Source organism: Hibiscus syriacus, unplaced genomic scaffold, assembly GCF_006381635.1.
Source record: "Hibiscus syriacus cultivar Baekdansim isolate YM2019G1 unplaced genomic scaffold, ASM638163v2 tig00116975_pilon, whole genome shotgun sequence".
In the NCBI taxonomy this organism is placed as follows: domain Eukaryota; kingdom Viridiplantae; phylum Streptophyta; class Magnoliopsida; order Malvales; family Malvaceae; genus Hibiscus; species Hibiscus syriacus.
The window spans coordinates 1,636,157-1,662,683 of record NW_024063499.1 but is presented as its reverse complement, the minus strand read 5'-3'; the positions used below and the strand labels follow the sequence as shown (position 1 = coordinate 1,662,683).

Sequence of the window (26,527 nt, the reverse complement as noted above, 5' to 3'; positions counted from 1 at the left end):
GAGATGGTTACGATCAACTTCTCTGGAGCCACAATTAGCAGTGAAGCCAGTTCGATGAGCTTTCCCTGCCTCGCCAGATTGCAACCAATGGCCTCGATCTCTTCCGTTTTGAATGCAACCAACCTGACACTCTCCAAGGATTCTTTCTGATAATGGAAGTGAAAATGAAATGCACAATTACTTAAAATAAAGACATTAAAGAGAGAAGAGCAGACTTGGGAAAACGAATGAAACAAACAAACCAGCTGCGGTAGGCATAATATACAAACTAGCTTGATGATGGATTTTTTGGGAGTCCAATCTTTCAAATAAGGGTGATAACTGCATGAAAAATACAAAAGGTGACTTCAATGATAATGATAACAAGTACATTAACAGGAAGAAAATCAACAATTCAAGAGCATAGTAACATGAGAGAAATGCATGCAGCAATTGAAAACTGGCATTCATAATGTTAACAAATATCACAGGAATAAATTAACCTTTACCATAGTTTTTCAAGAGATACTTGGAGAGGAAAAGAAGCCTTAGCATCATCCTCATTATTGAGTACTGGGATGACCTCCAAAGTCGGTGGCTGGTTGGACAACCGAGGAATCCACTTTATGTCTTATAAGATGACAAAGCACATAATCAGCTTGGTCTCAGGGTGTAATAAGACTAGACACCATGTACACACGTTAAACTAACTCATTAATCAACAGAATAGCATTTTTTCATACCATTTTCATCTTTGTAGTCCCACCCTCCAACTAAGTTGATAGGGAAGCGGTGGCGGATTGATGAACCTTGCTCTTGTTGAAGAATCAAACCTAAAAAAGATTTAAGACTCGATGAAGAACAATAAGGGATGAATGGGGAAGGTGGCGGCAATAGATAGGATTCTTTAGGGTTTCTTTTTGGTGCTGGAAACAAGATAAGAAATAAAATTAAAACAAGATAAAGAAAAGATAAAGGAATTGCAAATAAAATAAGATAACCAAGAAATCAAAAGATCTCCCTTATGAAGGTGAACGGTAAAGATGATTGATGACGTGGATGGATATGTGGAAAATCGATGGATAATGTCCTATCGAGCCCTCCTAGTCGCAATGAAAAGGCAAACACGATAATATGGCTCTAACCAACCCTCCTAGTCGCGATGAAAAGGCAAATTGGAGTGTGAAGATTAATCTCCCTCACAAGAACTTGAAAGAACTCAATGAGAAGAAGCTTCGAAGGCACAAGACAATCAGCACTTGCAAAAACGAACTCTCGTTGTATTATTAATCAAAGAAATCTTCAATTACAAAGTTTAATGAAGCCTCCTTTATATAGGGGCTGAGTTCTAAATGTCCTAAATAACTAATGAATAGAATAATAATAAACTAAACATATCTTAACTCTAATTCCTAATAAAATAATAATAACTAAAGATAATATTTTTAACCCAACCTTAATTCCTAATAAAATAATAAATCTAATCCTAAGGGTGCGTTTGGTTCACGGAATGTAAGATTACCAGTGGGAATAAAATATTACCAGGGAATAGGATTACTGGGAATGTTGTATTTTGTATTTTGGCTGGTTTAGCAGGAATGTAAGATTACCGTGTTTGGTTAAAGGAATAAAAGATTATTGGAATGTATATTTGACCAAATTGTCCTTATTATATATTTGTATAATATTACAAATTGTAAAATATTTATATATTTTCTTTAAAAAATTAAATTCATAATATTTATATATTTTTTTTACAAAATTAAAAATATAAAAAAGGTTTAATGAAAGGGTAAAAAAAATTTAGCCCCTGAACTTCATATAAAATTTTAATTATAGAGTTTTTTTTGTAAATCTAAAATAATTTAAGGATAAATTTGTAATTTAACCTTCGTATAATTTTTATTATTCAATGACAAAATAAGGATATTTTTGAAAAAAAAAATTAAGGGCATTTTAGTCCAAAATGTCGGTAATGTTATAATACCTAAGGGAAGGGAGGTAATGACATTCCCGGTAATATACCCCAAAAAATCTACTATTAGTAATAAAACATTACCGAGAATGAGATTACCGGCCAACCAAACATGGGAATGTGTGATTCCCATCCCATGGGAATGTGTGATTCCCATCCCATGGGAATCCCACAATCCTTGAACCAAACACCCCCTAAAAGATAATGCATCATCCTATATTAAGTTATATTACAAATAATCAATAAAAATATTGAAAATTCGTAATATTTACAAAATCCCGTATTAATCCCGTATAGGATTTTCTGCATGCACCGTCTTCAGTAAAATAGCTATATCTTGAGTTATCGATATCGGATTGATGCGATTCAAGAACCGTTGGAAACATAAGAGACAGATGGTCGTATCTTCAGAAGACATCTTGAATAAATAAGATCAGGATCTTATTCAAAAAGTCGTCGTAAGTCTGCTTCTTTTCCAATGCTTGGACGAGTGGATCATTTGGAAGAGTTATTACTTTTTCCTTTGATGTGAGCCTTGTGATGCATGTATCATCCTCCCTTTCTTCAAAAAGATTCGACCTCGAATCTGAAACATTAAAGGGAGAAACATTAGAATCGTTTAATGATTCATTCACATTATACTTACCGAATAGATATACTTTGAATCTTCGAGACTTTGTTCTTCTAATAGGTTCGAGTAGAAACATTTGTCCAAAGAAGCATGTATTATGGACTCTGGTGCATGTATCATTCCCCCACTCCTCAAAATGATTCGACCTCGAATATGAAAATCCAAGAGAAAGAGACTTAGATGTGTTGAAAGGAAAACTTGTGAAACATTTACCAGGATCAATGTGATGTGTCTTTATGCGTTTCAGTCGAGGTTTCTTCTTTGTAGGAACTGATTTCTTGTAGTCTTGAAATCCTCTTTTGCATACAAGTCTTGTAATATGATGTTTAGGTTGAAATTCAACATGGTGTCGACCACTGTTTGCTTTCTGTATGATTGCTTCAGATAATTTCTCAATGGTTTTATTCATGTGTGGTGAGAATGAGTGTTTAAAAACTATGTCAACTAGTTTGTTAAAGTAATCCCTTAAGTCTCCTAAGTGTGGTTCATGAATTAATAATTATCGACAGGAGATTTGTAGATTGTAGAACCTGTTTAGTTGACAAGGAAACTCATATACAAGATAAAACTCATTAAAAGCACTTTTAAAAGTATGAGTAAAAATATCAGAAATATCAGAGTTATCGTGATATACATCTTTTATATGTTCAATTCTTGGAATAGTAGCATGCTTAAGAGTATACCTTCGTGGTAGTGTATCGTCTAATGTGTTTTGCTTACCTCGGTCAGCTACGCACTTAAAGGAGTTGTGTTTAGTATGGATGACAACTTCACAAGCCTTACCTTGTAAGAAGGAAAAGAAATATGTTACAATGTCATTAAAATGAGTAATAAAATACTTACTTTTGGACTCCCGTAAATCGTGACTCTTCATTGATATGACATAGTGATTAGGGCTTTCAGGAGGGTCACCTAGCACTATTCGACAACTCATGGCGATGGAAGATGGTGTGGTCCAGTCTCGTGTTGCTTTTACTTTCTCATCATTTACATGGATTCCCTGTGCATGAACTATAAAGCATGTGTAGTTGTTCAAGTCATGTTTCTTCATTAAGATGGCGTCACGACTAAGGCTTTCCTGGATGTAGCCTTTTTGTAACAAATCTAACTCTTTAGTTTCTTCGAGATTGTATGTTTGACGAGGTATGATGGAACCTTGAATTAGATTGGTTTGGTGTTGTTTATCTCTTTTCAGTGGTAATTTGTTAGGTGGATCACCTAATACTTCTCGAAAATCCTGTAACAAAGATGAAAACACACTAGGCAAATCCTTGTTAATGTTAGAAATCGAAACAATTGATTCTCTAAAGCGAACAAGGATGGAAGGTTGTTTGTAAAGAAGGTTCTCTCTCAATTCTTTTGTGCTCACAGATAGATTTTGAGTCACTCTTTTCTTCTCACAATTAGGTTCACTCACCTCCCATGGGTCATTATTCTTTTGGCTTTTGTAACTAGTGACCTCTTTTTCTTTTGCCTCTTTCTCAGCTTTTTCTTTTTTTGCTTTCCCTACCTCCTCACAAATTATCATTTGATCTTTAGGGGTTGGAAGTGTGTCATTCTTTTCTGGTCGTTCTTTCTCCTTGTCAGGTTTGTCATCTCTTAGCTTTTTCAAAGAAGATAAAGTAGAAGATGAGGAAGAATTTGAAGGATTACCTTGGTAAGAGGATGAAGTACCTTGGTAATGTTCACTGAATCGAGATCTCCTTTGGATTTGTGCTTCGATTGTCATTGCTTTCTTTAGTACATCTTCAAGGTTTTCGTACCCTTGTAGATCAAGAAGATCAATGATGTTTGAGTTTAAGCCGACGATGAATCTTGACACGGTGACCTCTTCTTTTTCGGTTATGTTAGCCCTATTGAGTAAGGACTGCATCTCCTTATAGTACTCTTCAACTAAACTTCTACCTTGTCGAAGTCGGTCTAGTCGTAGTTTAACTTCTCGTGTATAATGTGTCGGTAGGAATCGCTTCCTCATGGTTTGTTTGAGGTCGGTCCAAAAAAGTGATTGTTGGAAATTTGGAAGTTCTGGATCTTTTTCCTTGTTTGCATCCACCAAGTTCGAGCATATCCTTCGAATTCTGTGGTGATGAGGTGAACTTGTTTAGCTTGGGGACAGTCATGGTATGCCAACATGAGATCAACTTTTCCTTCCCATTCGATGTACCTGTCTGGATCATTGTCTCCTTTGAAAGACGGGATCGTGAACTTTTGTTTTGCAAAGAGTTTGGGTGCTTGAAAACGTGGTTGTTCTCGCCCGGGTACCAAAAGTTCAGCATTGTTTGGTCTTGAATTCTGGTTTGGTAGATCCAGTTGTGGTTTTTGTCGTTCTCTCACGATTTCATCAAATCTTTCAACTTGAGTCGTGAGTCGAGTAAGTGTGGCTAAGATAGTCGTAAGTGTCTTGTTGTTATTGTCGCCCATCCTGAAATCATAACACTCAAAAGAAAATTTTAAAGTAAAATAAAAATAAAAGGAAGAAAATTCAACAAAGCAAGAAACCTCACAAGTCACTCCAAGAAAGTAACACAACGAGAGGCAAATAAGCCGATCTTGTACTCTTTAAAACTCACTTTACCAAGTAGTCTTCCACAGTTCGTATCAGAGTTTGATTACTAGCAAAGGCGATAAGAAAAAACTTAAAAGTTCTAAGAGGCCAAACAAGGGTTATACTCCAATAGAACGAGAATGCAAAGAAGGAAGAAGTATGCAAACTCTTTAGTCCTACTAACACAAGAAAGATAATGTGTTAAATAATGCACAAGAACAATAAAAAGAAAAAACAAAAGAACTTAAAGCACTAAGAGAAAGAAGAAAAAAAAGAACCAACCCAGAAACCTGGAAAACACTGGATCAACTTGAGCAACGTTTTTGAGGGAGTTACCGGTGTTCAAAAATTTTGGGAAAATTCTTGAATGTCTTTCGATGCGTTAAGAAATCACCTGCAAAATTTCAGACCCAAATACCTTCAGTAGTGTCCAGTGGACTCTATTGAACGGTGAGTCCTCAAACAATCTGTTTTTCTTGATCGCTTTGATCGAAGGTGTTCTTGATCTCCAAATATTCTGCTTTTTTGTTTAAATGATCTTCAATATATTAAGTTGCAATCTGGAAATTTTTACCACGAAATTCCTCCTGTAGAATTTTCAATAAATTCGACAAGATCCTAGACCGAATATGCCGATGAAACTTGAAGAATGTATTTGAAGGCTCTAATGAACTCCGATTTGGGTATATTTTAGACTGGAGATTTATATTAGGATGAATATGATATCTGGAGAAAATCCTCCCTAAATACATTCGTTTTCAATTTTTTTGAAATTTTGGCTTTTTGTTTTTTTTTTTGGAAAAAATAACAAACTAACAAGAATGATTTGAATTTAAATTAAAATTAAATAAAAAGAACCTGAAACGATGAATCTTTTCTGGACTAGCTCCGTTGGGATACCTTGACGGTTTTGTGTGCAAGAACAAGCAAGATTGCTTGCTTCTTTCCAAGAATCGGCCCAAATCTGATACCAATTCATAGGGAAGCGGTGGCGGATTGATGAACGTTGCTCTTGTTGAAGAATCAAACCCAGAAAAGATCTAAGACTCGATGAAGAACAATAAGGGATGAATGGGGAAGGTGGCGATAATAGATAGGGTTCTTTAGGGTTTCTTTTTGGTGCTGGAAACAAGATAAGAAATAAGATTAAAACAAGATAAAGAAAAGATAAAGGAATTGCTAATAAAATAAGATAACCAAGAAATCAAAAGATCTTCCTTATGAAGGTGAACAGTGAAGATGATTGATGACGTGGATGGATATGTGGAAAATCGATGGATAATGTCCTATCGAGCCCTCCTAGTCGCAATGAAAAGGCAAACACGATAATATGGCTCTAACCAACCCTCCTAGTCGCGATGAAAAGGCAAATTGTAGTGTGAAGATTAATCTCTCTCACAAGAACTTGAAAGAACTCAAGGAGAAGAAGCTTCGAAGGCACAAGGCAATCAGCACTTGCAAAAACGAACTCTCGTTGTATTATTAATCAAAGAAATCTTCAATTACAAAGTTTAATGAAGCCTCCTTTATATATGGATTGAGTTCTAAAGGTCCTAAATAACTAATGAATAAAATAATAATAAACTAAACATATCTTAACTCTAATTCATAATAAAATAATAATAACTAAAGATAATATTTTTAACCCAACCTTAATTCCTAATAAATAATAATATAATCCTAAAAGATAATGCATCATCCTATATTAAGTTATATTACAAATAATCAATAAAAATATTGAAAATTCGTAATATTTACAAAATCTCGTATTAATCCCGTATAGGATTTTCTGCATGCACTGTCTTCAGTAAAATAGTTATATCTTGAGTTCCCGATATCGGATTGATGCGATTCAAGAACCGTTGGAAAGATAAGAGACAGACGGTCGTATATTCAGAAGACATCTTGACTAAATAAGATCAGGATCCCATTCAAAAAGTCATTGTAAGTCTGCTTCTGTTCTGATCTTCTTTTCCAATGCTTGGACGAGTGGATCATTTGGAAGAGTTATTACTTTTTCCTTTGATGTGAGCCTTGTGATGCATGTATCATAAGTGCCTTCATTTTCACAGGATAATTTACTTTCTACATTGAAACGAAAACTATGGTGTTGGCGTGAATCTCACCTATTTTTTTCTTTACAATCTAAGTAGTAACAAAATGAGCAACAAATAAAGCAATTACCTAATAATTCCAAAGAGTCATTATGGAATTGTGTCCTATCCACACATGAAATTGGTTTATCATCACATGGATCATAGCAGAACCAATCAAAACACGAAACCAAAAAGAAGACAGTAGAAAGAATAAGGCTTCAAAAATAAATTTAAAAGACAACTTTAGATTGTTAAAAGCAAGAGGAAAAATTAGCATTTTTTTAATTTGTAAATATGTGATAAATGCAAGAAAAATATCATAGGCAACATGGAAGAAGCAAAATTTGAAACCTTTTCAATGCAAAGTCTGTATATTCGGCAAATCCCTCACTGATAAACAAGCATGCAATTTTTGCAGCCAATTCTTTCTTGCTCAACTGTAAATCAAAAGACAATGTTTTAAGTTTGGCCAAGAAGAAAAAGACTAACTCAACCCATAAGTACACACCGCCACAAAACCAAAAGAGAAAAAAAAAAGGTAGATGTTAAACCACTCCCATTAAATTAGAGTCTTGAAGAAAAAAGACAGGCCTAGACATAATCCTTTTAACTTACAAGCTAACGTGCCACTTAAGAAGGGAAATAGAAACTTCGCAAAGAGCACACCTTAGTCAGGTATCGATGATATAGCTTGATTTTATCGCCAACCCTTTCAAAAGCTTCAATCATGCGTAACATCGACATCATTGTTTCCAGCTTATTGCTCAGCTCATCATGCACCTCTTCACTAGTAGAAACTAATGTTATTTTTGAAGCCATTAGTGATACAATCTCTGATAAGACCAATTGCCGAAGGAACATACTCCCATTCAAAACAAGATCACGTAAGTCTGTGGAAAAAAAGGGTGATGTAACTTCTTCTCGAGCTACTGTCAATACGGAAGCTATCTCAATAAGTTTCCCATCTTTCACGTAACGATATATTTCTTTCTCAGCCTCGTTGGTGGCCCTAAAAAGCAATCTAACACACTCCAAAATCTGTGTCTCGCATTGACAAAAGACAATAGTCATGAAGAGAGATTGTCTTGTAGACCAGTAAATGAAGGGAGGTTTCCGGCTGCAACAAAAAACGGACATGAATATATATGTTATGTAACAAAAGTTGGATTAATACATTACTTTCAGGCTCTGCTTCTATAATGTAATGCAGAAAAGGAGGAAGCTTTATAGGCACGGGCATTCATCAAGTATGAAAACGTTCCAAACCAATACCTTGTGTAATCAATAGCGTCGTCTAGAGGTACATCACCGTGTAATCTGATGTCGGTTCGAGCTCGGTAGAGAAGAAACAATTCAACTAATTCAGGCGTGCATAATGAATAATGCAGTAGATACCGAACATAAAATTCATCAAGATCATTGATATCTAGTTTGAGACCTGTCTTTTCTTGTACTAGAGCGGTTGCACAATTAACTGCATTGTTTAGAGTGATGTCACCCAGAATGTGTGATAACATGAGTGATTGATACACAACATAACCACCAACTAACTGGGCTTGATAGTGAATCCATGGAACGAATGCATCCTCATTATCATATTCTATGAAGCCCCAAACGACGTCATCATAGCCAGTATAATATTTTACCATCTGCCATCATGATTAAAAGAAAAAAGGTTATGGAGACACCCCACCAAAGCAAATCCGAAATAAGTAAAATCCAAGACTTTCAAGACAAACAAAACGACTAGAAAAAAGACACCTTTAACGGCTGGGATTTCTCTGTTGTGGGACAATGGATTTGTTGAGGGTTAGGTCTTAGTGTATTATTGCGTTTCTGAAAAGATAGGATACGTGAGTTTTAAAACAAAAATAAGTAAATATAGGCTTAAATATGATTCAACAAATATGTTTATTGTTTTTATATTTTTACTACTGATATAACTATTTATTATTATTGTTATATTTCATATTATTGTTTTTTATCCCCAAAAAAAAACTCTATATTCAAAATATATCGACGTTGAGTGTAGTTTACCGTTCTTTAATTCTATTCCACTAAATCCGACGTAAATTCAAAACCCAGCTTAAAAAATCATGTATTTCCAATACCCAGATCCCGATTTTGATTAAATTTGCCTCTTTCAATTCATTTCCCCCTCTAAAGCTGAGCTTCCCTTCATCTTTAGTTGCTTTCTGCTTTATTGTGAGTCTCATCTTGAGGGAATTCATCTCGTTTTCCCTTCCCCTGAGACCAAAATCCAAAACTTTTCCTCTGTTTCACTATCTGGGATTCTTCAAAATCATGGGAATCCAAAATGACATAGTGAAGTTCAACGTAGGTGGGAGAATCTTCCAAACGACAGCTACAACACTTGCAAACGCTGGCCGCGATTCATTCTTCGGTGCATTATTCGACGATAATTGGGACTTACGACAGTAACAAAACCAAGACTTCTTCATCGACAGAAACCCAGACTGTTTCGCCGTCATCCTCGATCTTCTCCGCACCGTCGATCTCTGCATCCCTTCAAACGTTCCGGAAAGGCTTCTTTACAAAGAAGCCATGTTTTACGGCTTAACAAACCAAGTCCGTGCGGAACCGCCGTCCGGACGGCGGCTGCTGCGTGGCGCACGGTAGCATGGTCCATGTTTTTGATCGGATGTTAGAAGAACATCCACCACTTAACGTCGATTAATAAAGAGTCAACGGCATAGGCTGGGTCAACGATAAGAATATTTTACTAAGATGTCGTTTGGTTCGTTGGAATCATTGGAATTAGAGGAAATTGTAATTTAATTTTACCACTTTCTTATATTTGGTTCAAGATTTCAAAGGGGAGTTGAAATTCAATTCTATCAAGAGAGGAAAGTAGGTTCGGTCGGTTTTTAAGTGTGATATTCGAGTCGGGTTTGGGTTTAGGGTGAAAAATACCAGACCCGACCTGAAAAAAATATATAATTTTACCTTATATAGTCGGGTGAAACTTTATTTTGATCAGATCGGGTTGACCAAAAACCCGACCCAAGCCGACCCATGATCATCCCTAATTAAGATGATTTTAACTTATGATGTTTATTAGTATAATTTTTATAATTTATTGAAATGAATAATCATTCAATAAAATGAAATTTTAATATTTTTAAAATTTTTATAATATATTACTACATGTAAGTTATAAAACAAACTAAAATTAAGCAAAAAAAAAATAAGAAGGGTAATTCTGTCATTTTACATTATTGAAATTAAGTTCATCTGATATGTCTGCAAACCAAACAGAATATAGAATTGGATTCCAATTCAATTTCTTGCCAACCAAACATGTTTCAGATTCAGATTTCAATTTCTACATATTCTAATTCCTTCACATATTTCAATTCATTCATAAACATTCCAACGAACTAAATGCCACTTAAGTGCTTGTGAGAGGCTAGGGAGAGGAGATGGCGGGATGGGGTTGTTTTGTTCATACACCGGTGACTTGAGGTACAAGTTTAATGTTGTCCATGATAACCAAATCAAGAGTTAGCGTGCTTTGAGTTTCAACCCTGATCATAAATATTTTTTGCATGTTGTAAAGGGAGAAGTAGTGAAGTGAGTATTAGGAATGGTAAACGAGTATAATTTCGTGGATTCTGTATCATATCTGCTTTAATTTAGGTGGTGATGGGTATAATTTTAGTGAGTAGTGGGCGAGTGTAGATTTAAAAAGTGATACCCGTCGCGGGTAGTAGGCAGGTGATGGGCGACAGGTTTGAGACCTTACCCGCCCCACCTTCGCCGGCCCATTAAATACTCATTAAATTTTGGATCATTATAAATTTATGTATAATTTTAGGATTTGTCGTTTATGTGTGCCAAAGAACAAAAATATTATGTGTTTGTTATTTATGTTTCTAGGCTTTAATTATGTCTTTTATTACGATGGTGTTTTACGTATTTTAAGATCTATATTAACACTTAACTCATATAATCTTTGGTTTATTTTATGATGTTTCTTAATGGACGTGTTTGTTTTATATTTGTTGCTTATGTATAATTTAAGGTTGCTGTCAAGCGGGTCTAGCTGGGTACGTATCCGGTTGAGTAGTGGGTGTGGGGATGTATTTGAGAATGTATCTACATGGACGGGTGTGAATTTGAAGAATTTTACCTAGTGGGTGGTGGGCGAATGGTGGATTTAAAAATATTATGTGAGTATGGAGATGGAGAGGGGAGGGGGTATTCGCATCCGACCCGGCCGTTTGCCATCCTTAATGAGTATGAGATTGGATTTTGGGCCAAGTTACTGGCAAACAGATTGATTTCTTCTACGAAAGTCACGGTTGGTCACTCGGTGAAGCCGATAAACTCCAATGGCTAAACGGGACAAACTGTTTGCTAGTAGCCACTTTGTTTCCCAGGAAAGACAATTGTTACATCTGTTTACTTGATTTCAGACAGAAGACAATGGTTTGGTCTTGGTCCGACATTGGTCCTTCTTTAACCGTTGATGAAAAAAGAGTGAGGGATGCAATCGCAATGGAGGAATGCAACTCGGTGTGCGTGGTTAATGAGTACGAGGATTTGGGGTTTATCGATTTGAGGATCAGTGGGGGAGTGTAAGGTGGAGTTCAAGGAGTAGGTTGATGAAAGGGAAGATGCCAGATGAGCCTTGCTATCCTAAACTTGTTTTGCATAATGAGCAGTTGTTTTCATCTAGAATGATCGCATCTCGGTGTTTTGTGGTCCCGATTGGGTGTTAAAATCTAGGCTTCAAAGATGTTATGGCGGTTCGATATGTGAATTCTCGATGGGGGGTGATCGGCTCTTTTCACTTCGTAGTGAGGATAATGTGTTTGACATATGGGAAACTCCGCCAATGCCGGTTATATGGTTCAGGTCATGGTTTCGTTGGTGTAGCAGCATTTTCTTTCTTTGATATAATAGTCATTTAAGTTTTTAGGTAGTTGAACATGGAGGATCAACTTATAGGTACAGCAAATATTATAGGTTAGGCAAAAGGATTGAAGGGTGACATTTTAAGTTGTGTGCTGTATATATAACTTGCTTACTATTTCAAAGAAATGAAACAGATTGCTAAACCGCCACCAGCATAAATAGAAAGCTAGAGTTCTTATATTGTAAAGTATTTTGGTTATCGTTACAAAGGAATGAAAAAAATGATTGTTTTACCATTTGCTTCATTTCGAATCGAGATTTAGCTAGTTGATTCAAGTACCTATCCTTAAAAAGTGGGATATCGAGAACCAAGGAACACAATAGGCACTAGCTAGATCTTGATGTTTAAGCCCAAGTCTAGTTGGTGTAATGGTGGTCGGGGCACCAAGGCAAGTCGGTGCAGATGGTGCTCGAGCACCAAAGACGCACTTGTTAGATGCTCATTACATGTGAACAGTTGCAATTGCTTGATTATCTTACAGATATAAAACATTTGACAGAATGATGAACTTATGCTTTGCCTCATGTTAGGTTAGTGTCTTAAGTACTGTTAGTTCCGATAAGTTTCGATCGATTCAATCCTGGGAACATTTTTCTGGTACACCAAATCTACTAATGATAATTGATAAGGCCCCCCCCAACAACCCCACCAAAAAAAAACCACAACAAACTCTACTACCTGCATTTACTAGTCTAATAGATCATTCATGAACCAGCTGGTCCATCCACCCTGCAATTTTTTCACTCAAACCTTAACTACAGATCAAACCAGATTTCCACCATTGATGAATGCTAATTTATACCCCACATAATTGAATATTATATATGTTTTCCAACCTTTATATAAATGAATAAAAAAGAGTATGTGAGATTAGGTTTACAATTAGTTAACACTTAAAAAAGATCAAATGTCAGTATTGAGGAACATATATTTTTATAAGAAGATGCCCTGCATGCACCGACAGATTAGGTCAATCTAAACAGAGGTTAGAAAACAATTTACAATCATTTTACAGCTAAGTACGTTAGGACGTTGGGTTGAGCTTGTATAGCATGAATCTGCTTAGCTAAGGTCATTTCCAGCCCTTATCTCTACTCTAGAGCATCTCTATATCTATATTAGAGATGAAATAGTAATTCATCTTCAGCGCTATCTCTACATTATCATCAATTTTACTTTATTCATAATATTTAACTATTATAATATTAATTTTACAAATATAAAAAAATCAGAAAAAATACAAAAAAAATCCGAAAAATTGCAAAAAAAATAATATGATTATTTATCTAATTTCAATATATTTTTATCTATCTTATAATTTAATATATTTTAATTTTAAAAAAAATATAGCATTAACTACAGTACCGTGCTATATGCAGCGTGGTGCTGTAGCAATTCATTACTATAGCGACAGGTGTGTCATGGCTGGAGCGTGCTACAGTGGATATATCTCCACTGTAGCGCAGTGTTGGAGATGCTCTGATCTAACACTGTCCAAGAGCAACAATAATTTTCATGGAAATCTCCTCTGTTAAAGAATATGTTGAAAAATAATGATTTGAGCATAGGAATGAACACTTTGTGAAACTGAAAGTGACGGCTGACAGATAAGGAAGAACCAAGAAAGGCAATGGACCCCAAGGTCTTAAAAATATCAGGCATTATTACCCTTTTGAGAAATGTGATTGGAGACATGGTTTTTAAAATCGGATCGCGAATCGGTTATGTTATTGGTTTATTGATTTAATAGGTCGAATCGGTTTGATCGGTCTGAAGAATCGGACGACATCATAATTATTTAAAAATTTAATAAAAATATCAAATATATTTAATAAAAATAATATTTTATATTATAAGTCATATTCAAAGTAAGTAATAACATATATAAGTTAAAAACCATAACATCAAGTGAAACAAAATGATTCAAATTAACTACAACATAATATTTAAGGTAAAACATATTAAATAATAAATAATTATAACTATAATTAAAAAATAAATTTGGGGCTAAAAAAATCATAACAAAATGATATTGTTTGGTTTAATTTTTTTTAAAAACAATCTTACATGGCTAAGAAACATAGAAGATTATCCCAGAAGTCTAAAGAGTAAAAATATGAGAACAAAACAATCCCACATGGTTAAGAAACATAGAAGAGCATCCCAACTAACTTCTATAAATAATAGAGGTAATTTGACATTCAAAATCATGGAGCCTTTTGGTGAGCATTAAGTGAACTATTCTTTCACTTCAATCAAACTCGATTTTTAGGCTTCAATCGAGCTTCTAAATTTTTTTTGAGTTCAAGCCTTTTCGAGTTCAAGTTTCAATATTATATTTCGAGTTCGAGTTGAACTTGATAATTTTTAGCTCGTGAGTTTGAGTCGAGTTGAGCTTACTTTTAAAGTTTTCAAGTTCGAGTCGAGCTCAGTAATACTCGAGTTCGACTTGGCTCGTTTAACAAACGACGTCGTTTGGTTTAATTTTTTTAAAAAAAAAACAAAATTGGCGGTTTTTTCCGATTTTCAGCCGGTCCGACTCGAACGGTTCAACGGTTACGGCCGGTTCACTAGTAGCGGTTCAACCGGTGTATATTGAACCGGACTAGATAACGATTCTCGGTTGAACCGGCCGGTCCAGTCCGGTTTTCAAAACAGTGATTGGAGAAGATTCTTCTGGGGCAGCCATCAATTCCATGAAACTTTGTTTAGTTACTGTCATCAACATCAACAGCAAAGATGAAGTCCATTGAGTTCATAAAAGACCATAATGTTCTTCAACCTCTCATTTTAAAAAAATAGTCACCTGACTTTTGTATTGTATATGATCTTCTCTCCAATTTACTTTTACCCGGTAATACAACATCAACTCTTGAATTGCAAAGGGCCTTAATCCTGTGAAAGATGTAAAACTTGGCATTTCTATATACCCCTCAAGGACAACGAACCGAGGAATGTAACAGGATGTTGAGTGTAGACAGAAAATATCAATGGAAGAGCAGGAAATAATATATTATACATGATGGGTAATCACTATGCATTGTTCCATAAACTCCTTTAATCACATAACTTTGAAGGGACATCAATGGCCACAGGCTTTTGTTCTTCCACTTAAATATATACTATAAATTAATTGTAGCCCAACCACCCAAAATCAAAGTTATTACGGAAATAATATATTATACATGATGGGTAATCACTATGCATTGTTCCATAAACTCCTTTAATCACATAACTTTGAAGGGACATCAATGGCCACAGGCTTTTGTTCTTCCACTTAAATATATACTATAAATTAATTGTAGCCCAACCACCCAAAATCAAAGTTATTACTACCGGATTTTTCTTTAGTACACTATACAACCACCATTTCTTAGTGCTTTATTAGCTAACCTTGTGGTTAACCAACAACTCTAAAACTAACCAATCTTTAAACTGGAACCAATTCATCCCAATCCACCGTCCAAATGCATTCAAAGAAAAGTCTACAGCTTTACACTGGCATAAGGTTAAAATTAAACTACGTTTATCAAAATGATCATTTTAACTCTTATATTTTAATAATATTTTAACTATTTACATTTTATTTTGGGCAAAAACTCTCCTTTATAAGTGAAAACTAGGGCTGAGCAACGAAATCGAAAAAATCGATATAAATCGAGTAAAACGGTTTGGTTTGGTATTATACGGGTTGGTTTAAAGTCTCAATTCTTTTGATTTGGGTTTTCCATATGGAACCCATTTGTTTCATATTGAACCGAATAGACAATTTTTTAAAAAAAATTATAGTTTCAAGTGATTTTTTCATTTAAAAACCGAACCGAATTGAACCGAAAAACTCAAACCGTTTAAAAAACCGAACCGAAAAAATCGGTTTCGGTTTAAATTTTAAAAAACCGTTTATTTCAATTCGGTTCAATTTTTAGTAAAAACCGAACCGAATCAAACCGAATACACCCCTAGTGAAAATCGTCAGTCAACACATAATTAATACTCCACAATATAAACATTTTTACTCTAAAATAAAAAATTGAAAGTCAAAATATAAAAAAAAGAATAAAAGCAAAAATATTATAATATCAAATATTAAAGATTTTTTATTATAGAATAACGCATTGATAACTAAAATAACTTTTTTAATAAATAGTGGAAGTTAATTTTGACATATGCCTCATGTTCACTTCACTTCACTTCTCCTCACCGTAAAGATAAGTACCTATAAAAGCTTATTCTGATATTCAATAGAAAAAAAATTATATAAAAAAAATAAAGCCTTCAAGCAGTATAAAAATAAAAAAGTATAGGATGTTTAAAGCATGGTTTTTAGAATCGGATCGGTTAGCGAATCGATTATGTTATCGGTTCATTGGTTCAATTGGTCGAATCGATCTGACCGGTTAGAAAAATCGGACGACTTCATAATTATTTAAAAAAATTAAATAAAAATACCAAAAATATTTAATAAAAAATAATTTTTTATATCACAATTTATATTCAAAGCAAGTCATAACATATATAAGTTAAAAACCATAACATCAAGTGAAACAAAATGATTCAAATTAACTACAACATAATATTTAAGATAAAACATATTAAATAATAAAATATTTATAACTATAATTAAAAAATAAATTTGGGGCTAAAAAAATCATAACAAAATGATATTGTTTGGTTTAATTTTTTTTTAAACAATCTCACATGGCTAAGAAACATATAAGATCATCCCAACTAACTTCTATAAATAATAGAGGTAATTTGACATTCAAAATCATGGAGCCTTTTAGTGAGCATTGAGTGAACTATTCTTTCACTTCAATCAAGCTCGAATTTTAGGCTTCAATCGAGCTTCTAATTTTTTTTTGAGTTCAAGCCTTTTCGAGTTCAAGTTTCAATATTATATTTCGAGTTCGAGTTGAACTTGATAATTTTTAGCTCGTGAGTTTGAGTCGAGTTGAGCTTACTTTTAAATTTTTCAAGTTCGAGTCGAGCTCAGCAATACTCGAGTTCGACTTGGCTCGTTTAACAAACGACGTTGTTTGGTTTAATTTTTTTTAAAAAAAAAACAAAATTTCCGGTTTTTTCCGGTTTTCAGCCGGTCCGATTTGAACGATTCAACGATTCCGACCGGTTCATTAGTAGCGGTTCAACCGATCTAGATTGAACCGGACTAGACAACGATTTCTGGTTAAACCGAACAGACCGATCCGATCCGATCCGATTTTCAAAACACTGGTTTAAAGCCTTCGAACTTTAAGAAGAATCAATTCAATCTTTAATTAATTTTACATTCAATTGAACTATTCAACTTATGAGTTGAATCAATTAAATATTTGAATTATAAAATTAAATTAGTTAAACTCTTTGATCATTTTTAACGCTAAACCTTAACAACTTTTTTAGATATTATTATTAAATGACATATTCTGATTTAGTTACGTGTCATTCGTGGATTTTTTAAAAAAAATCTAAAAATTAATGAAATAATAAAAATATAATGCGAGAACATTAAAATACGGTATACAATACCAACTGATAAAGTATTATTAAATTTAATAATTAATATTAAATAAAAAGGAATTAATAAAGTTTTAGAATATAAAATTTTAATTAGATAACAATTACAAAATAATTATTTTTCTTAAAAGTTGAAGAATTTCTAACTCGTTGAGCCAAAATAAAAACAAAAATCCACCGAGTTGAGGGGTGAATATGATGTGGGCTTTCAACCCGCTGATGAAGAAGTAGAAACTCTCCCCCTTTTTCCGGGTTTTGCACGAGAGCCAGCCATTTATTTTCACAATTGATTTATTAACTAAAGAAGGAAAAATAGATCCCAATAAAAACAAAATCATATAAAACCCCGAGAAATATGTAAGTGGTAGATGTTGTCGGCGAGAGACGGTGTCCACGTCAAGTAAAGGATGCGCTGGTGGGTGTCAAATGTTCTTATTTGTCAGCTGCAAAGCTCAAGGCTTGAGCCTTTTTAGTTGTACTCCACAAGCAAACTCAAACAAAAATACCCTCTATCTCTCTCCAGTCGTTATCTTTCTCTGCTTTATCAAAATCCAATTATTGTTTTCCTTCAACTGCAAGCCTCAGAGGTTTAAAGAAATTGTTTCCTTCAAGGTCAAGGTCTCTGTTTTCATATTCCTCCGTTGTTTATTTTATTTTTTATTGTTTGTTGAATGTTTTGGGGTCTGATTTAGTTGTTGTGTTTCAAGGATTCTGGGGCGAAGACATGGGATTGTTTAGTAAACTGTTTTACAAGAAACCACCTGATGGGCTTCTGGAAATATCTGAAGGGGTCTACGGTGAGGTTTTTTTTTTTGTCTTCTTGGCTTTCTTCAATTTGTCTTTTTTATTATTGGGATTTCAGTTATTTTTCCTTTTTAGGATGCGGGAATATGGTCACTATGTTAATGATTAATACCTGGGTGATTAAAATGAATTTTTGGAAGGTATACTGTTTATTTTAGAATATGGGTTCTGTTTGGTTGCTAAGAAAAATTCGGGAAGGAAATGCAAAGTTTGAAGTTTTGACTCTTGAGTTCTCTGTTTAAGTGTGGAGGAGAAGAGGAATAAAAAAAAGAACCATAGTGTAGCTAAATTTTGTTCCTTGAAATTTTATTTGTGTATCTTTTAATTGGAGTCTGATAAATTGTGTGCTTTGGTGTGGTGGCCTATAGTTTTTGATTACTGCTTCACCATTGATTCTTGGGAAGAAGAAAACTGCAAAGCCTACATAGAGGGAATAGTTAGTAATCTTCAAGATCACTTCCCCGATGCTTCATTCTTGGTCTTCAATTTCCGTGAAGGAGAATCACAAAACCCGATAACAGAGTTACTGTCCAAGTATGATTTGACTATAATGGATTACCCTCGTCAATATGAAGGGTGTCCTTTAATACCAATGGAGGTGCTTCACCATTTTCTGAGATCCTGTGAAAGCTGGCTCTCGCTTGGTCAGCATAATTTGCTACTGATGCATTGCGAACAGGGTGGTTGGCCGGTCTTGGCCTTCGTGCTGGCTGCATTGCTGTTATATAGGAAGCAGTACGGTGGAGAGCAGAAGACATTGGACATGATATATAGGCAAGCTTCTCATGAGGTTTTGCGGTTGTTATCGCCCCTGAATCCAGTTCCTTCACAATTGAGGTATCTACAGTATGTCTGTCGGAGGAATGTTGGGTCAGAATGGCCTCCTTTGGATCGAGCTCTCACCTTGGATTGTGTCATTCTCCGCTGCATTCCTGATATTGATGGACATGGTGGTTGTCGTCCAATATTTCGGATATATGGACAGGATCCTTTCCTTGCAGATGATAAAACTCCAAAAGTTTTGCACTCAACTCCTAAAAGAAACAAATCTGTACGGCATTATAAGCAGGTAATCCCATCTTTCTAGATATACACACATATGACAAAGTGGTTGAAAATCCTCTAGTAAAAGGATGAATGACCTTTTCTTCTCTGGTGCTTCAGTGGTTGATTAGGTTACATCTGCTGCTTAGTGCTTATAACCTTGTTCTTGAAATTCGAACTTGGGGAATTGTGCTCTAATATAATGAAAAAGCCAATGCTTTTTGTAAAAATAATCTCATCAACCCTCACTCTAACTATAAACATGTCTAATGTATTTTTGGCATATGCTGGATCATATGGTGACATCTCCCTCTTGTTTGGTTTCACTCTAGATCATATGATGGTTTAACCTATTACTATTTTATTGCAGAAAGAGTGTGCCCTTGTTAAAATTGATATAAATTGCCATATTCAAGGTGATGTTGTGGTTGAGTGTATCAACTTGAATGATGACATGGAAAGAGAGGGGATGATCTTCAGGGTTGTGTATAACACAGCTTTTATTAGATCAAACATTTTGATGCTCAATCGTGATGAAATTGATACATTGTGGGATACTAAAGAGCTGTTTCCAAAAGAATTTACAGCTGAGGTATATATCTTCGTGCATTTTGCTTGTGACTTTGGGTCCTTTTCTGACAAAATGTTTCCTTGTGGATGAAGTTCCTTTTCTCAGAATTGGATGCTGCTTCGTCCATTATTTCCCTAGATTTTACTGGCTTTGAAGAAAAAGGAGGCCTTCCTGTGGAAGCATTTGCCAAAGTTCATGAAATCTTTAGTCATGTCGACTGGTTGGATCCTCGGGCAGATGTTGCATTTAACATGCTTCAACAAATCGGTGCATCAAATATTGCCCAAGAAGTGACTGACAGTCATTGGAACAGCAGCACGGACCTCAGTCCTCGGTCAGAGAGATCAACACCTAAAAGTCTTCAGGAAACAAAGCTCACTGTAGTATTACCAAGTAGTCCCAGGAGTCCCAGATCTATTAGCATGAAGATTCTCTCTGCACCCTCAAGAAGGTCATCTTTTGATTCTGATGCTAGTAAGGAGGCTAAACCCCAAGTCTCTGACATCAATCCATTTTCTCGGTCTGCTGCTGGTGCAATAAATGATTCTCAGTCTGTATCACAGAGACCTGAAGTGGCTGAAACTAGAAACATTTCTGATTCACCACAAACACTTCTATCTGCTCCAGTGCAACCTCCCCCAACTTCTAGTGCAACTAAGGCTCTTCCTCATCCCCCGACACCTCCACCATTGCCAAGTTCTCTTTCTTCAGCATTAGAACCAGCAAAATCTTCACCTGCCTCAGAAGCTGGAACCTACTTACAAGACAAAAATCAGACTGCATTACCTGAAGAGCAGTCTCTGAAGGTTTCCTCTTGTACATCCTCTCCGGCCTCTACAGTAGCCTCTACTGTGACACCTCCAACACCACTTTTGAAAGAGAGTGGCATACCTCGTAAAACATTGCCATCTTTGGAGGAAAACTTAGCTCTGAGGGCTACCACTCCAGCAGAACCTATACCTACCCTTCCCCCAGCACCTAATGGAGCCAGATCTTATGTATCTCCTCCTCGACCACCACCACCACCTCCTGCTCCAATGCCATTTTTGAAGAAAAATTCAGCTTCTAAATCTGCACCTCCTCCCCCTCCCCCTCCCACTCCTCCAGCACCTATCAGAGCTGGATCTCATGTATCCCCTCCACCACCTCCCCCTCCAATGCCACTTTTGAAGAAAAACTTGGCTTCTAAATCTGTACCTCCTCCACCTCCCCCTCTCCCTCCTCCAACATCTATTAGAGCTGGATCTCATGTATCCCCTCCGCCGCCGCCTCCAATGCCACCTTTGAATAAAAGTTTAGCTCCTAAACCTGCACCACCTCCACCACCTCCTCTTCATACCAAGCAAGCAGCGATTCCTACAGTTTCATCATCAGTGCCCCCACCCCCACCCCCACCCACCCTTGCCTCGGGATCAAAGTCTTCTCAAGTTCCAGTTGCACCAGCACCCCCTGCTCCTTTTGGTAAAAGGCCAAATGCCATTATTACAGAACCTCAAGCTGTAGATAGTAGTGGCTTTTCGGTTCCTGGACCACTACCTTATACTTCTCCCACAAATTCAAGAAACAAACATCTTTCACGTACGATTAGTTCAAGGAGTCATCAGACAAAGAAATTAAAGCCATTGCATTGGTTGAAGCTATCTAGAGCTGTGTCGGGAAGCCTATGGGCTGAAGCACAAAAACTGGGTGAAGCTTCGAAGTATGTGCTGCTCAGCAAAATTTGTTTTTAGTGCCGTTTAAGTATTATGATATTTACTTTTTTTTCTTGTACTTCATTGGAATGTTCCAGAGCTCCAGAGATTGACATGTCAGAGCTTGAAAATCTTTTCTCGGCAGCTGCTCCCAATGCTGGTCGTGGTAGTAAATCAAGTATGCCTACAACACGTGCACCAAAATCTGAGAAAGTAACATTGGTAATTTTTTTTCAATATTGAATTGAAACAGTTGATGGTTTAGTTGCTTGTTTCATAGAGGTTACCATCTATAGTTTGATTCTTCATGCTATATGATTTAACCTTGGCTGAAGGTGTTGTATATTAAATGCTAAGTGCAGTTTTCATCCGCTTGATTGTCATTGCTTATCTGCTTGATTGCCAAAGGAAATATGAATGATTGTAACACTGCTCCAGATGAGAGACTTGGATCCAGGAAATGAACTTTTAAATACTATAATACTTTCTAGAATGGTGCATGTAATGCAAACTTCCAGTCTAATTCGTATCGACACGTGAACTAAACTTCATACCATGGGCTTGGTTGTGATAACCATATGATCAACCTTATTACTGTCTTTTACTATGCTTTTGTTTAATACTTTTCCTTCTTGCAGGTTGACCACAGACGTGCATATAATTGTGAAATCATGCTTTCGAAAGTGAAAGTACCCTTGCCCGAATTAATGGTAGGTGGAAGTGTATTATTCAAGAGCTTGCAATTATTTACTTCTTTTGTGTTCTTACTCTGAAACCTTACTTTTGGTCAATCTTGATCCTTAAATCAACTGCAAAGTCATAGCATAGCATTGGACTCTGGACAGCATTTTACCCTTTTATCTATTAGTAATCTCTTGTTTCTCAGCCTTATGCTATTTAGTGAATTTTTTGCAGAGTTCGGTGCTTGCCTTGGATGAATCTGCATTAGATGTTGACCAAGTTGATAACCTCATAAAAATTTGCCCTACCAAAGAGGAGATGGAATTACTAAAGGTGAAATGAATCATTGTTATTTGATTAATAGTTCTTTAAAATCTCTCTTATCATAGTAACATTAGAGTTGATGGTTCCCTCTAATCATCTTTCTGCCTTTGATGTAGTCAAAACAACTTTCATTCAAGGTACATGAATTGTCATTTCATAAGTTGTACTTACATAAATAACTCCTTTTTCAGGGATACACTGGAGAAAAGGAAAAGTTAGGGAAATGTGAACAGGTATACATGATTTTATTTGTGTTTCTTTATATTTTGTTTATTTGTTGTTTGCTAAGTCAATATGTTAACCAGGGCACCTTCTGTTGGATATCCATAATTTGTCAGTCAAACTATAGTCATTTGGCTTTCACTTGAACTTTTGCTTATTAACAACTTATTTCATGGACCTCCGGAAACAGTTCTTCTTGGAGCTAATGAAAATTCCCAGAGTAGAATCCAAGCTCAGGGTGTACTCTTTTAAGAAACAGTTCCGCTCCCAGGTTTGATCAAAAACTGCATCCAAATTACAGAGTAGCTAAATGTTGGCTTTATTTTGTTACTCATCGGGCCTTGAATTGTCCTTTAGGTTTCCGATCTCAGACATAGCCTTAATATTGTGAACTCCACAGCAGAGGAGGCAAGTTATATAGTTTTTACTTGCATTCTTTCTTGCAAACTGTTTTAGTTATCCAATGATCAACATCACACTAATGCCGGAACTTATATTATCAGATTAGAAACTCTGCCAAATTGAAGAGAATCATGCAGACTATTCTTTCTTTAGGAAATGCTTTGAACCAGGGAACTACAAGAGGTGAGTTTAGTATGACTTGTTTGGTACAAGAACATCGGTAACAACTATCATACTTCCATATCTTCAATATGAGGAGACATCATAATCGTAAGTTAAAGTTTGGTTATGAACCCAAAATGTGCTTGTCATAGGCTCCAAAAATTCATTGGCTTAATCATTGGAACTTTATCCATAATGATATTCACTAATACCGCTAGTATTGATCTGTCTGACGATTGCAGTAATGATTGTATTTTGTTTTAGGTTCTGCTATTGGATTTAGGTTGGACAGCCTTCTTAAACTAACAGATACACGTGCACGAAACAACAGGATGACTCTCATGCATTACCTTTGCAAGGTACAAGTTATTTATCATTCGGAACCATACCCGGTTTTTTTAGTTATTGATTCTGAACTAGTTTATTAATCTATACTGATTTACCTCTCTAAATTAGTTTCTTTACTCATGTGATCATCTGTCGAAACTGTAACATATTCAATTGTTCATAATATTTTGAATAATAAATCATAGGTGCTCGCTGACAAGCTCCCAGAGGTACTAGATTTTTCAAAAGATATTTCAAGTTTAGAACCTGCATCAAAGGTATGTTACTTGTTCTTGGAGAAAATAGTTTTACAAAAGTTGAGTTTGGGCTAGCATCATTGGCTGACATGCGATTCCCAACTAGATACAACTTAAATTTTTGGCTGAGGAAATGCAAGCCATAACCAAAGGATTGGAGAAAGTTGTGCAGGAACTCTCCAGTTCTGAAAATGATGGGCCTGTATCCGAAAAGTTCCGTGAGGTGACTTTAAGCATATAATATGTTTTAACAGATTTAGCACAATCGTGTTTCATTTATATATTATATTCTCTTTTGTGTTGTCCAGAACTTAAAGGAGTTCCTTTCTTTTGCCGAAGCCGAAGTGAGATCCCTGGCTTCCCTATACTCTGCAGTGGTATGTATCTAGGTTTTGTTGCAAACAGTGACATTCTTACTAATGTTTACCGTATTCAACCATTCATTCATTATATCGGAGTTCTACCTTGACAGGGAAGAAATGTGGATGCATTGATTGTTTACTTTGGAGAGGATCCTGCTCGGTGTCCCTTTGAACAAGGTATTTAATGGATGTCATGAGTTCGTAATGCTAATTACATTTTAACTTCTGTCAACTTTGTTGGAGATACATGGATATGATCCGTGTTTCTCCGGATTTACTTCATCTTAAAATCGCTACATATTCTTTTTTTTAACGGACAGGTAGTAGTTGCTGGATTAAAACAGTAGAAGTTGCTTTTCAATTCTTTTCATGCCTTATTTTATATTTCTCTTCTAAATTACTGCAGTTACCTCAACTCTACTCGATTTCGTGAGGAGGTTTAACAAAGCTCATGAAGAGAACTCCAAGCAGCTCGAGCAAGAAATGAAAAAGTCAGCAGAAAGTGGGAAGTTGAAGATGAATGCTTCGCAAAAAAAGGGATCTGAAAAATTATTACGAAGTTCTATTCAGACCAGCAATGCTTAATTGATTTCAGACATCGATGTAAACTGCTTTCTCTTCCCTGGGGAAGAGAGATTGTAATGGTGTCCATACAAGAACTATTCGAATTGGCAGAAAAAAGAAGGGCAGTGGATGGATGGTTGTTGAAGAACAAGTAGTGGACTGATACACCAAATGTAAAAATGAAAAAAATGAAAGGATTTCGACGAAAACAAGCAAGCATCCTTTCATTTCCACCATTTTTCCTGGTTTAGCTCGAAGCTTGAAAGAGGCAAGCATCCCCATTTCCTCCATTTTTCCTGGTCTATCATAATAATTCTGCCGTTTCATTTGTTCCCTTCTATATGACATGATAGCTTACTGATGTGATACGATCCTATCGTTGCAGAGATGGAATTAAGTGACTCGCGGACTCAATTAAATCTATAGGCAACTTGTACATTATCCCCTCGTAGAACTTGCAAGTAGTTTTCAGGAAAAATCATGACAAATGCTCCTTTTCCCCCTCAGAGAACCACAGTTTGTTACTTTGATTTGATTTCATGAATTTGCCTTTTGGCCGATGTTTTGTTTGTTACACAAATAAGAACTAATGTGGGAACTGTGTATATCTTTCCATGTTCATTCTTATTCTAAATCTGAAGTTTCAGCTTTGATTTCAGAGATGTTTATCATGTTCCCCCCCCCCTCAAAAACACCTTTTTACAATACACAATATATTTCAGCACGAGTGTTTTTCTTAAAGAAAAAGTTAAACATAATGAAGGGACTATAGCTGTAATTTGGCCAGTGTATATATATTATTGTGGGTGAGACCTTATTCATAGTTGTATTAAACAATGTAAGCCAGTAAACAATTATCAATGCCATTCCCGAACAGTTACTGCAATCCCTATATCTGTAAATTTTGGAAGGTAACTTTGGTGATATTTGTGTCCTTTCCCATGCAAACGTATATTATATAATACATATACGTTGTAGTATTATTGGTGGTGTCCTATAACTATATTATATTGTACGTGGATAGCAGTATATTTGGAGGCGGGCGATGCCACTCACGTGATCTCAACGCTATACGTTTAAAGAAACAAAGTAAATTCTTATATGGGACGATTACAATAAGACGATTAATGCAATATATATTTAAAAATTTTAATTTATTGAAAAAATATATATAATTTATAAATGCAGCTATTTAAATTCATGATTTTTAGGGGGAGTGATATTCTCTTTGATTATTGAGGCCGTTTGATATGTTCGAATTATTATATTTCAAGATAATATAATATATTTAAATCATAAACAAATGACTAAATTATTTGTATTTGTTGTTGTGATTAATATACTTTATATTAATTTAGTGACAGTAATGATGATCATACGAGAAATATTAAATTGGGTAAATGAGTGTCGGTGGAAATTTCACCTTGTCCATTT

General features: G+C 35.4%; 2 protein-coding genes and 1 pseudogene across 3 annotated transcripts; 2 read left to right on the top strand and 1 right to left on the bottom strand.

The window, feature by feature from the left end:
• Window positions 1-729: 729 nt before the first annotated feature.
• LOC120192466 lies at window positions 730-8,403 on the bottom strand. 2 transcript variants are annotated; one of them, XM_039195241.1, is made up of 5 exons: window positions 7,893-8,392; window positions 7,578-7,663; window positions 7,315-7,370; window positions 7,187-7,215; window positions 730-758 (listed from the first exon to the last, which is right to left on the bottom strand). In XM_039195241.1, exons 1-5 carry the CDS (start codon window positions 8,361-8,363, stop codon window positions 753-755), a joined length of 648 nt encoding a protein of 215 aa, XP_039051172.1. In that variant the 5' UTR covers window positions 8,364-8,392; the 3' UTR covers window positions 730-752. The 2 variants fall into 2 exon arrangements, with proteins under 2 accessions (XP_039051172.1, XP_039051171.1); XM_039195240.1 differs by lacking the exons at window positions 730-758; window positions 7,187-7,215 and having other exon boundaries at window positions 7,222-7,370; window positions 7,893-8,403.
• Window positions 8,404-10,967: 2,564 nt separating this feature from the next.
• On the top strand, window positions 10,968-12,310 carry LOC120192548 (annotated as a pseudogene).
• A 5,740-nt stretch (window positions 12,311-18,050) lies between these two features.
• Window positions 18,051-25,633, top strand: LOC120192547 (formin-like protein 13). The gene is made up of 20 exons (XM_039195307.1): window positions 18,051-18,300; window positions 18,390-18,479; window positions 18,855-19,555; window positions 19,901-20,122; window positions 20,194-20,973; window positions 21,009-21,075; window positions 21,164-21,800; window positions 21,891-22,014; window positions 22,431-22,502; window positions 22,708-22,806; window positions 22,989-23,030; window positions 23,210-23,290; window positions 23,377-23,427; window positions 23,523-23,604; window positions 23,848-23,942; window positions 24,117-24,188; window positions 24,274-24,390; window positions 24,476-24,544; window positions 24,640-24,706; window positions 24,936-25,633. Exons 2-20 carry the CDS (start codon window positions 18,407-18,409, stop codon window positions 25,112-25,114), a joined length of 3,630 nt encoding a protein of 1,209 aa, XP_039051238.1. The 5' UTR covers window positions 18,051-18,300; window positions 18,390-18,406; the 3' UTR covers window positions 25,115-25,633.
• Window positions 25,634-26,527: the final 894 nt, after the last annotated feature.